The sequence below is a fragment of the Sciurus vulgaris genome (assembly GCF_902686455.1).
Source record: "Sciurus vulgaris genome assembly, chromosome: 17".
NCBI lineage: Eukaryota > Metazoa > Chordata > Mammalia > Rodentia > Sciuridae > Sciurus > Sciurus vulgaris.
The window spans coordinates 9,656,996-9,673,234 of NC_136478.1; the positions used below are offsets into that span (position 1 = coordinate 9,656,996).

At 43.2% G+C, this 16,239-nt stretch overlaps 1 protein-coding gene across 3 annotated transcripts in view; it reads left to right on the forward strand.

Annotated features, from left to right (window-relative positions):
• Positions 1–16,239, forward strand: part of ADAMTS18 (ADAM metallopeptidase with thrombospondin type 1 motif 18) — a 135,126-nt gene that overhangs the window by 112,012 nt on the left and 6,875 nt on the right. For all 3 annotated transcript variants that reach the window (XM_079116963.1, XM_079116964.1, XM_079116965.1), the window contains 5 exons: positions 5,327–5,468; positions 7,777–7,903; positions 11,085–11,289; positions 13,922–14,104; positions 15,729–15,932. In XM_079116963.1, the coding sequence (XP_078973089.1) occupies positions 5,327–5,468; positions 7,777–7,903; positions 11,085–11,289; positions 13,922–14,104; positions 15,729–15,932 (861 nt within the window). The remainder of the gene's footprint in view (positions 1–5,326; positions 5,469–7,776; positions 7,904–11,084; positions 11,290–13,921; positions 14,105–15,728; positions 15,933–16,239) is intronic.

Consider the following 16,239-nt stretch of genomic DNA (forward strand, 5'->3'; position numbering starts at 1 on the left):
CACCCTGCGGTCAAAAGCTGCTGAGTGTTGTGTCTGAAGTCAGGTGGTTCGTGTGTTAAAGGTAGACATTAAACAGTTCTTTTGAGGACCTGGAAGCATTTAAGGAGGTTACTTGCCAGCTGTAAATTAGAGACCCAATGCCAGTTGGCTGGAAAATTCTTTGGACTACATCCAGTTAAGTAGACTGAATCACTGGCAGTCTTTCCAAATTTGTGCATTTACCAGCTTGGCTACACTGTCTGACGTGCAGCCTGGGATGGCCGGAAGTGGCATTGTTGTGACGTCATGCCGTGACAGCAGGATGGGTGTTCTGGGGACTTGGAGGGTGTTCCTCGCTCTCCACTAGTGCTGCAGAAAGCAACCGAGTGCTCTTGACAAGGTCACTGAAAAGGTTTGAAACTCTTCGTAGGTGATGGATATTCCTTTTCAAATTATGTGCTATCCCAGGTGCATTCTCCAGCACTCAGAAGTTCGACTCTTGGCTGTGTGCCAGTGCACACCTCTGCCGATCCTCCCGTTTCACAGTGGAGGTGCTGTCTGTGGTTCAAACAGTGGTCACACTGATGTGCTTAGGTGCAAACCAGGCCACCAAATTGGGGCATATGGTCTCCATCCATGAAGGCAAGGAGAAGTCTTTTCGAATTTGAAAAATCTGGACTCGGGTCTTAAAACTAACCCACTTGAGGAGATCCCCGATTCTAAGTTTGGCAGAACTGGTTTCATGGCTATGGAACCTATGGAGTTGCAGTTGACCTTGTGCTCAAAAGGGCCCTAGGTTTGTATGAATGCTCTGCTAACGGGGGTCTTGAATTTTCATTTTGCATTGGATCCATAAATTATTGGTCATTCTTCCTAAGGGAAAAACTGATTTCTTTTACAAAGTTCAGTCTTTCTGAGAACAGGAGAGACCCACAGAGATTCTATCAGCCAGAGAGGCAGGCAGTCTGTTTCCCAGGCATTGCAAGCACAGCATAGAAGATAAGAGGCAACTTCTCTGTTCTGTCCCTGGTCCCCTTCCTCCTTAATGCAGGATAGGGAAAAGGGCAGAGGGGAGGACTCATCCTGAGACTAACACGGTGTGATAATTGGCATGTCCTCACTTTCATACATCTGGCCTCCTCTGTTCAAGCTCTTATTTCCTTTAAGAGGCCTTTGTGAGTTGATGTTATAATAAATTATTAAGTCACCTTGCTCCTGGTCTTTATAGATATTGTCTCCCAGCCTACATGATCACATAGCTCTGCATGTGAATTGATAGCTACATAGCCTCTAAAGTCAAGTCTTGAGTCACTTGATGTTGTAAAGCTGAGTGGTTTATTTATATATGCATTCACTGGAAGCATCAACATGTTCAAAAATAGCAAATGTGTTATGTACACCCATGGCCGTAAAGCTGTAATGGAACATGCACATGCAGGCATCCAGCCACTGTGTGTTTTATGAGTTGCTAATTTAAAGTTGCCTGTTCCTGTGAGCATTTACGGTACCTTGGGCCATTTCTCATCTCACTTTGGCTGGATATGTAAGTTCCTTATAACCTTGATAATGTGAAATGGATTCATTCCCTGGTTGCTTTTAGATTTTCTGTTCAGTGTTATTCTTACTTTTAGCTCAAGTGTTTTATTTTTCTGAGGATCCTTTCATGTTTGTATTTTAATTTTGGGGAAAGGGTGGTGGGAAACCCCATCTGTCCTCTGTGGGGAATAGAAAGCCTCAAAGAAAACATAAGCTCTTTTTTATTTGTTGCTTTGCAGCTTCTTGGCCAGAAGAGAGTTTGTTAATAAAATAATGGCAACCAAGCTGCTTTAGGTGACTGTGTGACTTCAGGTGATTTTTCCCTCCAGTTTCACAAAAGCCTTTGATTTCCAACCCTGGCAGGTTCTATAGCTCTATGCTTTTAACCTGTTGATTAACTGTCACTGAATTATTTTCACCTGTGGGCCTGCCCCATCTCCTCCCCTAGAGGTTAACACCTCTCCTCCTCCCACGAGTGCTATTTTCAGTGCCCTGGGCATGGAAGTGGGAGGAGAGATGATGGTGGCTTAGGTCAGGACAGTGGAAGTAACAGGAGAGGTGGTAAGAAGTGTTTCGAAAGTACAGATAACCCCATTTTCTGGCCTTGTAAATGTGGGTTATGAGAAAAAAGAAGAGTCCAGGATGCCTCCAAGAGTCCATGTTGGCCTAAACAATGAGAAGAGGGGGCTGTCATTTTGTGGGTGGGGAAGACTGAGGGGGGAGCAGCCTTTCTGGGGCCACAGGAGATGATGAGTTCAGTGTTGGACGTGTACGCGCCTTTTAAACATTCAAGAACCAATGCCAGGTAGGCAGTCAGATAGGTTAATGGGAGGTTAGAGGCCAGGTTTCACAAACAGCTGTGCACCCAATATGGCAGCCATCGGCTACGCGTGGTTAGATTAAACTTATTTAAGTTTGAGGTCACTTTGACAATGAATAGAGAGGAGATAAAGAAGATTCAGCAAATGAGACTAGGAATGAAGGTAAATGAAGTTGGAGGGGGAAAATGGGAGTTTGGTAGTTAAAAAAAAAGAAAAAGGAAGTGATCAATTGTGTCCAGTGTAAGACAAGGACTGTTAACTACCGGGATGTGACAAGGGGCCTTGAAAGAGCAGTTTCAGTGATGTGGTTGAGAGGGAGATCTGACTGGGGAGGATAACAGGTGGATGAGGAGACAGGGAAGCAGAGAGTAAAAACAACTCTTGGAGGATTTTTTTTTTTTTTTTTTTTTTTTTTTTTTTTTTTTTGCTATAAAGGGAAACAAACAGCTGCTTTCATCTTCAGTCTAATTTTTCTCTCAAATGCATCTTCCAACATGTTCACAACATGTTTTTGCAGTGAAACTACATGCCATGTGTGCAGGCTTTAAAACATGGAAATAGAATATATTGCAAATGCTTGTTGAAACTTCTCTAAGCCATTCTTAAATCACCAGAATATCTAAGTCCTTGAAGCTCAAAAGGCAAAAGCTCTCTTTTATAGTTTCTTTGCATTTCCATTGAAGATTCAGTCCCCTGTGTCAGTACAGATCAGAATCTAGCATGGTTGGGGACCTTGGTGGTCTAGAAAATGGAGATGGGTAAGTAAAATTTTTTCTGTGTAGTGCTGACACTTTCTCTCCTTCACATCCATGTGTGGTGTGATTCCACTACAGTGGAACATGGTCCTGCCCCACGGGCTGTAGCTTTCCGTAGCTCTCACCCAACTCACCTGTGTTTTATGGCTTTATATGTTGATGTAATACACTGCATTATTTTCTTCCCTACGAAATCTCTGCATTTTTGTTACACAAAGAAAATAACAACCATAAGTATCACATTTGAAATACACTTTAATGAAGCAGAAAATCAGTTGAAATATCAGCGGGCACCAGGATTATCTTCTGATTGCCCACAATTTTACTTTGCCCGTGAATAAAACTCTAAGGTGCCTGCATTCATATCACATGAAAACATTAACAAAAACACTATAAATGCCAAATAAGGAAAGCATGGTATTTATTCAAGATGTGTGAATGTTTAAGTTGAACACATGAGTCCAAGAACAACTGTATGGCTTAGCTGCAAAAATAGGAAAAGCAAAGACTAGAAAGGTTTTCAAAACGAAATGACCCCTGGGACTTTGATTTTGAAAAGATTCTTCATTGACAGTTAATGAGGATCTGACACCATTTTTTTTTTTTTTTTTTTTTTTTTTTTTTTTGGCAGTGCTAGGGATTGAACCCAGGGCCTTGTGCTTGCAAGGCAAGCACTCTACCAACTGAGCTATCTCCCCAGCCCGCCATTTGTTTTAATGGTGCTACCTCTTGTGTCATTTCAAGTTTGTTTTGGTTGAGGTGAGGGTAACACAGGTCCATCAGTTAACATTCTGGTTGTTTCTGGGTAGCACCCAGATTTGTCTTGTTGCCCTACAAAGAGATGTCCACACCATGGAATCTTATGTCATCCATAATGTTCCTGGAAACGCTTAAGCTAATAGTAAAGTGGAAATCATTTGGTAGCATCCTAAAAAGTAGTCTGGTGTAGTGGAGGTCTTTGAAAAGCCACCACCCACCAGCTTTAATTGAGGTGGGATCCCACCAGACAGAGATAGAGCCAGAGGATCCTATTTTTAACTATAGTAGTCTTTGCCTCTTGGGCATGAATGCCCAGTTCTGGTGGTAATGGATTTTCCATAAGACTCATGGAGCTGGAGAAAGCTAGTTATTTATATTCATGCTTTGCTTTTGAACTTGGAAGGAAAAAAAAAAGGGAGCAGTTAAGAAAAGAGGGCATTAAAAACAAGGCTTTTGCCCTCATCAAAAACCAGGTGATCCATTGCTCTGTTTAGGCACATTTTGGGCAGGTTTTTATTTAGGCTTGTTCTCCAGTGACTTGTGTGATCTTGTACATATTCTCCTTTTATTCAATGGAAAAATAGGCAGTTGCTCTGTAGAGTTGTTGGAGGAAAGTTTTGGGATAATGCACAGAAAATGTCTGTCCCTCAGAGTGCATGACACCTGGGAAGTGCCCAATAAAGATCGCTCTAATCCTCATAGTCAGACCTTAGGAGATCGGATTTGCCCTGAGTCCTTGCCTGTTTGAGGCTCAATACATTCCAGTCCATATATTACCAAACCGACTCTGGCTTTCTTTTCTCGATACCTACTAGGCCTAGGACACAGTTAACAGACCCATTCTTTTGGGGCAAGTTCTCTTTGGAAATTCTATTGGAAACCCATTTGGATTCTAGAGTTGATTCTAGGCAACTCTAAGTGGGGTATCCTATGGTTTGGGGTGCTTCTTCTATGCTCACCTGCTATCGACACTCAGGAGTAAGTTTATAAGTTATAGCCCAAGATACAGCATAAAAATGGATATGCATAGATTCCATTTCAGCCCCACTTATCTGTGGGGGCCTTTGAGTGGATGTGGACCATGCCAGGCCTTCCAGTTTAAGTAGGGTGGAGACCCAACTCCAAAGCTTTTCTTCATTTGATTGTAAAAACTGTATGTGTGTGTGTATATATACACACATATTTTTATTGATAGGTATATCTGGAGTTAAAGATTGTGTGTTTATGGAAAACAGCAAATTGTGCTTTGCATATTAACATCTATCTAAATCATAGTTTCATCTTATAAATGATCATATTTTAAAGTATCATGGGAAAACTTTAAATTGACATGAAACATTCTTGGGAACAATAAAGCAAATTGGCTTTAAGCTCAAAATGACTTACAAGTATCTTTAAGAAGTTTAGCAAGATTTCTGGAATGCCAGGGTCTGACTTGTATTTTGATCTCTGATTTTTATCTCATACCATCCCCAGATTCTGATGCAAGGCAAAAATCCAGGGATAGCTTGGAAGTATGCACTTCCCAAGGCCACGAATGGAACTCAGCCAGCTACAAAAAGACCCCACCACACCTGGAGTACAGTGCAGTCGGATTGCTCCGTCTCCTGCGGCGGAGGTAGACCATTTCCTGATTCTGTCTTCCAAGCCTGTCTCCTCTAAGAACAGGGGCTTCACTCCAGGACTCTTTAACAATGCCTGGTTTCAATAAGTCACCAAACGACTATCTTTCAGGGGAACCATCACTACGAAACATAAATATTGTTCTACTGGAGAATTTTCCTTTGTGGAAAAGAACAAATTCTCACAAAGTTCAAATCAACCACAACCAAAGCTCAAAAATTACATGCTTGAACCTTATGGGGGGGAATGTATGTAATACATTTAATTATAAATATAAGCACATGTATACAGAGAGAGATAGGAAGAGAGAGGTGTATGTCTTTCTCTTGTTATGTCTTTCTGTCTCTTTGTTTTCTGATTACAGTTCACTTTCTCCCAATCCTGACTTGCCTGCTTTCTCTTGTTATTGACATCTCACTGGACTTATAGTCAGTGGGATTAAGACAAGTGAGAACACTAGCAGGCAAACTTAAGATGACCGTCTGAAACGGGAATACTGTGTCATCCCATGCCATTAGGAGTAAGGTCAACGAAGTCTCTTTCAGGAGAGAAGTGAGTTAAATTCAAGAAATAACCCATGCCAGGAAAGAACAGCAACCATCCACTTAACATGTAGAAGGAAGGAATTTTATATACATGCCAGAAATGTCACCTATTTGTAGGTGTCAGTAGTTGTTGCACTTGCTACTTGGGGAAAAAGAATGAGAGCTCATCAACACGTCCGTGAAACCAGAGCGTGATGGTTGGTCACTCATTTCCTACTGTCAAGAGCACTGGGTGACAATGGGTCTTCCTCCTGGCCCGTCCCACTCAGCAAAGTGAGACCTCTTTGAATCAAGGATAGAGCAAAGATACAGAAAATGAAGAAACTCTAATGTCTGTAAGACTTATCTGTAGGTACCCTTGCTAATTAACAGAAATACAAGAAAATATTTTTAAATGCACATGGAAAATATTAAAAGATAATACATCTTTATGATAAATACTTTAATGGCACTCTGCTATAAAGATAATTCCCCAAAATTCTTTCATCAGCAGTAGCCAACATCGATACTTTATTTTCCTCCTTTGCATATGAAAACACGTAGTTTTGACAGTCTCAGCCACGTGCCATAAACGTCATTTTGTATTCTTTCTTACTGAACAGATATCATGCTGTACACAGATTTTTGTACTCTGCTCTCTTTTTGCTGAGTCTCAGATTGTGAGCAGTTTCTCAGGTATCAAATGTGTTTTAAGAACATATTTTAGAACACATTCGATTGTTTCTTGCTTCCAGGGAAAGCTTATCACCTTGGGAAGGAGAGAGAGTTGATTCATTTTTGATTCAGTTTTGGATTTATTTTGGAATAAAGCCAGGCAAGATGAGGGTGCAGGAGAAGTCTCTGGGGAACTCCCCACTTGCCTTGATTTAGCAAGGTCTTCATACAAATCCCAGACTGTAGAGTGAGCCCTGAGCATATGAGAAGAAGGGCCCCAATGAACAAGTTCTATGGAAATATGCCAATAATTTCTAGAAATCCCAATGTAGTTGTGATCCCTGCCTCCTTAAAACAAACCTGCTCGCACCCAAGAAGCTGGACTGAGCACCACTCACCATCGCGGGAGGGACATTTCATTTGCTTCTCCGAGTCCACTTTAAGGGAAATTGCCACATAAATAAAAAGAAGCACAATTCAAAGGGGAGGCAGCTTTCCTACTAGAGGAGCTAAAAAATGCAATTATTCATACACACACACAAAATATCTCCAATAGGAAGCCCTAAAATGAACAGTAAAAGCAAGGCAGTCAGATGCCACCCCACAAGCCCACAGTTCCAGCTGATGGGCAGAGTGCACATCCAGAGTTCCAGGGTTTGCAGCCTGCTATCTATTCAGTAAGAAAGTACAAGATGCTTCATGACAAAGCAGAATCTTCGCCTTCCCATACATAATTCATTAGTGGGTTTTCTATGGAAAAAATTTTCCATTGGATGTGTCAGAGCTTGCTGGGGTGTTTCCTTTTATAGTTGCTGTTTCCAAAAAGTTGTCTTTATCACTTTATGATGCTTGAATCCTCATAGTATTGAAAACTAAAACTCTATGCATTCAAATTGTTAAAATATAAAGTTTATTATCTTGGAGATAAATGGAATTCAGATTAGTTACAATCATCAAAGGGAAGTGTTTTCATAAAATATTTTTGGATTCTGTATCCTAAATAGAATATCAGAACACTGGTAAATCCAAAGCTAAGTTTGGGAACCAAATCGAACTGATTAATTATCTGTAATTTTCACCCTGTTCCTTCTGATGTCTTATTAGGTTACATAAGTGTAAAGGCCATTTGCTTACGAGATCAAAATACTCAAGTCAATTCCTCATTCTGCAATTTAAGAACCAAGCCAGCAGTTGAACCTAAAATATGCAATGCTTTCTCCTGCCCAGCCTAGTAAGTCATCTGGTAATCTTTCTGTTCATACCTGTGTGTGAATGCCTTTGTTGCTGGTGTGAGATAATGCAAAGCCCACTGTCAATGCTTCTGATTAAGAGTGATTGAAAAGTAGATGCAATGTCAGATAAAAGTAGAAAAAAAGATGGTCGAACTGGGGAATGAAATTCTCGTAGGTACATGCATGACTATACCATGTGTATTCCAATTTTATATATCACTATTAATGCATCAGTTAAAATTAAATAGAAGAAAGATCAATAGAGTAGAGGAAGGGGATTGAAATGAAGATAATTACATTTTAGGCATTTATTAAAATGTCAAAATGAACCCTGCTATTATGTATATCTATGATGCACTAAAAATTTTTTTAAATTATGACTTGAATTTTTTGAATTATGACTTGAAAAATCTTAATCTGTATTAGACACTCGGTTGACTTGAGCAATATTATCTTAGGCTATGAAGTGTATTTTTTTTTAACTTTTAAATAGAGCACTTCTCAGAACTGAATCAAACAGATATTTAAATAACACACAATTCTATATTAGTTACATTTACATGTGGTTGTATGCTTAACTTTTATGTAAGCCATCCAAGAATTTAAAAATCATAATGCTGTGCAGACCATGAAAAACCCCAAATGCAAATTACATAGTGGCAAGACACAAAATAAAGAGGCAAAAGCCAAGTGGTGATCCCCACTCCCGATGACAGTCCCCGTGGGGAGCTCAGTGGGTTTGTTCTTAGGCTGATTTTTGCCACACCATTGTTTGAACACTAATTTTAAGTGAGCTTCCCAGACAACTGGAGTCTCTTCTTATGTGATTTATCTTCTGCCAAATATATTTATATAAATGGACAGTTTCTTCTAAAGCAATGGGTGCAGTTACCAGTGTTTCAGATCCTCTTAGTAAGCAGTGTCTGGTTTTTGGTGATGTAATCATATCACATGATCTTTTTATATATGGATCTATATATCTTTTCTTTGGAACTCATACTGCATTTGTCAAAATGGTTTGGGGTTTCAGCAACCCACCAATCCCATAAGCCCAATGGTTAACCCAGTTTTTCTCTTGGTCTAGAACACAAAAAGGAGAAAGACATTGGGCAGGGGGCTTTTATGGATTTTCCTCTTTCGCCAAGAAATAACTGAGCCTGAGAAATATCCCAGTGGCTTTCAAATGTGATTGTTAGAAAGTGCTCTTGACCCTTGTGGAGTAACCTCCCGAGGTGGTGGTGGAGATTGTGTACTTGGATGTGTGTCTGTGGATGTGCGGGGATAAGCAGAGCACTCGAATGGCAAGCTGGTTGCTTTTAAACCTCCTCCCCATCATTGGTTATTCCAGCCAACCAAAGAAAGAGCCCTCATTTTTCTCTGCGTGCATGGAAGGGCATGCCAAGGTCATGCCCACCTCCTAGTGCTTCCCTGGTGACTGCACGTAGACGTGATGTCCGGTTAGGGACGGAGAGCAGAACAACCCCGCAGGTTCTGCAGAGCAGAGGTGGTGTGCGGGCAGGACTCAGCTCCCTGCCTTTGCCCTCCATCTTATGATGTCGGTATTTTCTGCTGGGGAAAGGACCCTCACAGGGACTGTTCTTCCCCAGGGGTGTAGAAAGAAGGGTTTACATGCCTAGACTCTGAGAACTAGGAGGACAAAGGGATTTATCTGATTGACTGTTATTTTCACACGTTACACTCACGTCATAAGCACTTGCTGTACGTGAGGCCCCTGAGAACTGGGATTTGGAGGTCAGTAGCCTGTGGCTCCTGTACCCGCTCAATCCACAATGGAAGGGCAGAGCTGGGTGTGTGAAGACGAAACTGAGATGCAGTGCAGTGCAGAGAAGGTAGTGAGGGGTGAACAGACCGTGCGGGTCTGGGCTGGAAGGTGCCAGTGGCTGCCGCAAGGTGGAGAATTAGCTGGGGCCAGCTGTAGAAAAGTCCCCATGCCGTGCAAAACTCTCCCCACATTACCTCCTGTACCTTCCCAAACTCATCACATAATCCCATGAAAGAAAATGAAGTTTAGTAGGAAATTACCATTTTAGGGGCAAATGTGGAAACTAATAATTTCATAATGTTTTATTTACATCTTGTTATAAGATACAAATAATTATGTAGATACGAAGAATTATTTTGTTGGAAATCATCTTTTTGTAAAATAGGATAATGTGGATTATGTGATGTTTTCAGAACACGTGTATTCCTAGAATTCATGTGCTTCGTTCTCTGCATTAAAGGTCTTTAATTTCACACATGAAGTTTTCAGGAGAAAGCAAAGGAAAGCAAAGACTAGAGAAAGTGACAGAATTGCAAAGGTATTTAAACAAAAAACCTGTGTGGTCTTACCTAAAATGATACTTAGAATCTGAGATCAGTTTTAGACATTATTGCCATGGCTGAAGTGCATAACAGCCCTATCCGGAGTGTCTGTCTTATGCTCTCCCTGCAAATCATACAAGTTCAATTATTCAACAGCAGTTGCTGGAAAGAATGAATAGTTTCCACTGATTGGCATTGCAACAGACACCAAGTCTTCAATAGTTGTGAAAGAACTGGTCTGCCAATCATTAATATGAGGTTAGATCTCTAAGTAGTTGTAAACTTAAAGAATAATCAGAAAAGTAGTTTGGGGAACTGCCCTCTTAGGAATCCTCTGTGAGACCTGTGAGCACACGCCACCCCTTTCATCGGCCACTCTTCCATTAGCCTGGTGATGTGCTTTGTGTTAATTCCCATGGCAGCACGCATCAGAAAGTACTCTCTGCCCACACACCCACCTTTGTGCTCCGTTGAAGGCTCCTTGGTGGAAAGAATGCTGCCTCGTTCATTTTTCCAACCTCCGTGCCTAGGAGAGGCCCTGACACATAGTTAAGATCTCAATAAATTTGGCTGAATGAACTGCTCAGATATTAAAATGGCATGTATTTCTTCCCCTGCAGAAGGCAGGAATGTATTTTTCCTAGAACCATGTGGCGATCCAACGTGCATCCTTACGTCTGAGTCACCTTAGCATGTGATTCAAAATCTATAAAGAGCAATTACTACGAATTGCCCTTATTGGTTTTACAATGGATCTAAAGCATTCGCTAGCTGCTAATTCTGTCAGAGTAACTGCTTTAGCGGTGACAATACAAAGTCTTGGCTTCGTTGAGTAATTTTGTTCTTCGCTGAAAGTTGGTTGCCAGGTGAATGGAGCGCATGCAGCAGGTCATGTGCTGGGGGCCAGCAGAGCCGGAAGGTGCAGTGCGTGCAGAAGAAGCCCTTCCAAAAGGAGGAGGCGGTGCTGCACTCCCTCTGCCCAGTGAGCACGCCCACCCAGGTCCAGGTCTGCAACAGCCACGCCTGCCCTCCAGAATGGAGCCTTGGGCCCTGGTCACAGGTAATGGGGACAGACTTGCAGTCACTGGTCTCGCCCGCAGTTCAAGGTGAAGGTGGCAAACCTTCTTTGCTCCCCAAGGGGCACTCAGCCATTTACATCTTCATGGGGCATCAGGCGGGGTTAACATTGGGACCTGGGAGTCTGCATTTTAGCTATCATTCTTTAGTGATGTCTATGGGACCTGAAGTTTGGGATCCCCTGTTCCAGAGCTTAGACTATTCCTTAGTGGTTTAGAAATTCACACAGAGGCCATTTGGGGTGCCTAGGAAGTGCAGCAAGAGGTTGGCACATAGACCTGGCAACTGAGTTCTCCAGAGCAAGTGGAAAGACCCAAGTGCAAAGAATGAGCCATAGGAAAAATTTTTAACTGTCACTTTGATGGAAAAGAGAGAGAGAGTTTAAAAAAAAAAAAAAAGTCAGAGGATGTGGGCATCTCAAGTTCACTACTGTCACAAACTCCCAGAGAAACAAACTCCCAGAGGTTTAACATTATAAGGTTGGATGAGACATTGAACTATCTGTCATTCACAACTCAGAATTTCCTTCTGAAGGAGAGGCTCTCCATGGAGGGAAGCCTTGCCATTTTTTATTGTCACAACTTGGAGGGGGAACTGGGTGCTGCTGGCACCTAGTGCAGAGAGGCAGGTGTCCTACAGCACTCAGGACAGGTGTCTGCCACAGAGAATAAGTGTCAGACAGTGTCAGAATAAGTGTCCTTCCTCCTCACCCCTGTCCTACCACCCCCTTGTGGGAGAGGGTTCATCCTCTGCTCATCCATAGATGGCAATCAGACTTTTGAGAAGAACTCAAAGCTTCAGGGGAATGGTTGGCAGCAATGTAAGCCAAGTGGCAGCCACTGATCATATGTCTGCCATGTTTCCTTTCCTTCAAGTCCCTTGTATCATGCAAGGTGCTGATTTCTTAAGTTCAGCTGTGCAGTACCACATCCGCAGCAGAAGGGGGAGGAAGATATTCCGCCACCCCATGTTGGGGCATCTTTATTAGAATTAGAAGCCAGAGGTGGGAAAGAATATCTTTGAGCATGCTAGGGGGTACTTAATGAGAGAGCACATTGATTTTTAACAGAAGGTACATGTAAGTAGAGTATGATATGGAGTCTGTTCTCTTTCTTTCCAGTGGGAACTATAATTTACAAAGGGAGAATTCAAAGGACTGTTTCAGCCAGATGTGTATGGTAGCCATGGATAATAGGGACTGGTGAATTTCAAATGGTCCTTTAGTTCATGGAGTGTACCCCAAATTTCACATGGAAATATTTTTTTCTTTTGTAAAACTTTGGTTACTGAAACCAAATGTGTTTCTTTGAGAACCTGCTCATACCTGAAATGAAAGAGATTCTTCAGAATGTATCACAACCTGTTCTTTCCTTAGAGACAGGTTGCACATTTTGCCATTCTAAAAAAGAATTGCAAACATAAAAGTTAGAATTTTGTTAAAGAATGGACTGTTGAGATATGTGGTGTGTAGCAGAGTGGTGACGTGTGTCATGGTTAGCTCCCTGGTCTGGCATCAGACTGACGGGTCCACTGTCTCTCTTGGCAACTGTGATTTTCTTGGACAGGATGCCTCAACCCTTGGATTCTCAAATGCCTCTTCTGTAAACCCGGATGATAGCGATTGGGTTGTAAAATTGTTAGAGGGTTGTGTGATGCAGGCTGTGGTGTACATACTAACTTACATCATTACATGGAAGGCATTAAGTATTTGCTGCTCCTGGGGTTCTCCCTGATGTCATTATTGCCTCCCTTAAGAATGCAAAGGGTTCTCACACTGGTCCTCTGAACAAGCTGGGAATACACTCTGCTGATTGTAATTAAGAAATCCGGGTAAGAGAGACCATGTGGCATATGGTCCTTCTGAGAGAGATAAGATCATAGGGGCCAAGATGGTGACACATCCCTTGAGGACAAGCCTGGAGCCAGTGTTCTAAGAACATTGACAAGTTTTTAACTATTTCCCTGAAAGCAAGGAGAGTTTTGAAGAATTCTTTTGAAGACTGAGAATAAGAGTGAAAGAGTAATTTCCCCATCATGAAGCTCTGCATGCAGATTTACCCAGGTATTCGATGTGTGTTATGCGGTCTCCCCGTAGTTAGAACAATACCTGGAGAGCGCAGTTGTCAGGGGTAAGAACCTGGTCCCCCGCGCCCTCTTTCTCCGACTACCTGCTTGCTGTTGCTGTAGCACACACCCATATTCTATCAGTCTGCACACATTTCTGCTGTTATTCTCCTTGTTGGAGTCACAAGCAATCCTCTCTGGCCAAGTGCCCAGGTCCATTGCATCTTGTGGCAGAGATACACGATTGTCCCAATGGACAGGTCACGTCCCATTTTCTAGCACTGTACCAAGAAAACCTCTGATGAATATAACTCATCTTCAGACCTGGGGTAACCAGAAGCCATTCGGACGGTTGAGGGCAAAGCTAATCATGGCAAGTTATATAGTCTTCCCTGGACCCCTGGGTGGGTTTCTCCTGCTGCAAGGGACTTGATGGGGAATTTATTCAAATGCTTACAAATAATTTTGCAAACACTTCATCAGTATGAAATTTACTCAACTGAAAAGCATCTACTGAAACAGCATGCCAATGAGACTTTTTTCTTCTCAAGTGTTCCAAGACCTGTGGACGAGGAGTTCGGAGGCGTGAACTTCTGTGCAAGAGCTCTACTGCAGAGACGCTTCCGGAGAGCCTGTGCGCCGGCATCGCCAGACCCGAGGTGCAGGAGGGCTGTGTGCTAGGACGATGTCCCAAAAACAACCGGCTGCAGTGGGTCACCTCTTCGTGGAGCGAGGTATGAGCTCAGCTGCACTGCTGGGCAGGGGGAGGGGTCACCTGCTCAGCTCATCCTCCAGCGTCCAGATTTGCCAGGCTCCTTTTTGTTGCACGCATATACCAGGAGCCTACTAATTGCTGGCTCCTCCTCAGTGATTTCTTCAATCATTGATAAAGTGCCCAGCCTACCTATCAGGCCTGTGCCTGGGTAAAGGGTACAGAAGTTCATAGAGCACATGAAGGGAAATGGATATGGTGTGCAGGGTGCTGTAAGCAGTCTAACGTGTGCGAGAGCTGCAGGTCATCCAGAGCTGGACTTCAGGAAGAGTTCTCATCAGAAGAGACTCTCCAGGGAGAGCAGGAGTCACGCACAGGTGGGGGTGGGCAGGTTCTCCGTGACAGGATTGCACTCAGTATAGCCAGGTCACGGGGTATATTAAGAAACTTAATTGGAGATGAATACATCCTATAGGTACTGAGGAACCGAATGAAATTTTAAATGAACAAGTGGAAAAATCAGGGAGCAGGCACAAAGCAGGCAGACCCAGAGGCAGGGAGGCCCTGGTGCAGACCCTGCAGTAAGACAGCCCGAAGATGAAGGTGTTTGGGATGGAGAGAGCCATACCCTTGAGTTCCTAAAGAGACCATTTAGTACCCTCAGGCCCATGTGCAGGACGAGGTGCCGTCTCCATCACTGGCTTGGGAAACTCAACCGAATTCACAGACATGAGGAAAAGGAGCTAAGCCCAGAGCATACAGTGGTGACAAATGAGGTCTCTGCTTTTGAGGAGTCTACAGTTTGGTAGGAAAGATAGAGGAAAAAATTAATAGTGGGACAATGAGCTCCAATAAAGGAGCTTGGTAAGCCCCGTTGTTTATCCTTCTGTTTGGACAATAAACGGGTCCATATCATGATGCAGTAATGGTAAGCATAGTCTCCCTTCTCCCCCCCCGTTTTCTTTCAAAGACATGATAACCTGCAGGCCACATGCATGACCTGGGGCTAGCCCCACTTGCCTCATCCTTACAAGGGAGCTGTACTTGTTGACTCCTTCATAAAGGGTGGCGTTCAGTGTCACCCGTGACGGTATGTGATATTGACACCGATTACTGACTGCACAGAGGCCCCATCCATTAGCCCATAATACTGTTTAGTTTCTCCCAGTTATTTCATCAGCCTCCATCCTTCTCTCTCTTTTCTCTCCGCCAAAACACAGCATTAGATTATATCTCATCCAAGGGAGAGACAGGGTACACATAAAGGACAATTATTCATTAGCCTCTTCCCCCTCCGCTGTCTCTTGACTCTCTCTCCTTGGCTCCCAGTTCCTCAGAAAGACCTGGCATCTGAATGAGTGCCACCCAATGCTTCTTCTCATCTTTTTGCTGGGGGACCTTATCTGACAGCCACATGGCGTCTCTGAGTTCCCACGAGCAGTGTCTCTGTGGTCGATGGTGCGAATGAGCTCCGTGAAAGTCACTCCGATGCCCTGTCCTTTAGTCTCCTTGCCTGTCGTATCCAGGACTGGGCTGCTTATCATTACGTCCCTCACGGGTGTAGGGCTGACGAGGTGGAAGCACCTTTGCTTAGCAGATCTGGCTGTGGAGCTGTGCGATCTCACGCCTCCTCTCCTGGCCCCTAGTGTTCTGCAACCTGTGGTCTGGGTGTGAGGAAGAGGGAGTTGAAATGCAGTGAGAAGACTTTCCAGGGAAAACTGGTCACTTTCCCAGAACGAAGGTGCCGCAACATTAAGAGACCAAACCTGGACTTGGAGGAAACCTGCAACCGAAGGTCTTGTCCAGTGTACCACACGGCAGCTGGATGGTACTCGTCACCATGGCAACAGGTGGGTGCCTAGGCAGATTTAGGAGTTGACACACCAGTGAGATGCCAAACAGGAAGCAGCCCACCAACCATCGCTCACAGCACATTAACACTTGCCCGAGTATAAAGAAGAAAGGCTTGTGCTACTTATGCAACCCTAAAGTTTGATCTGTCATTTTTTTTCACATTTAGAAAATTGGAATCATAAAAACTGGAAGAGTTGCTTTTCTGCTAAGTAAATGAGGCAATGAGTATAGAGCACTTAACATCAGGCCCATGACACTCTGTTAATTTAGAAATGCTGCTTACAACCACAGCTTCTTTGGTTC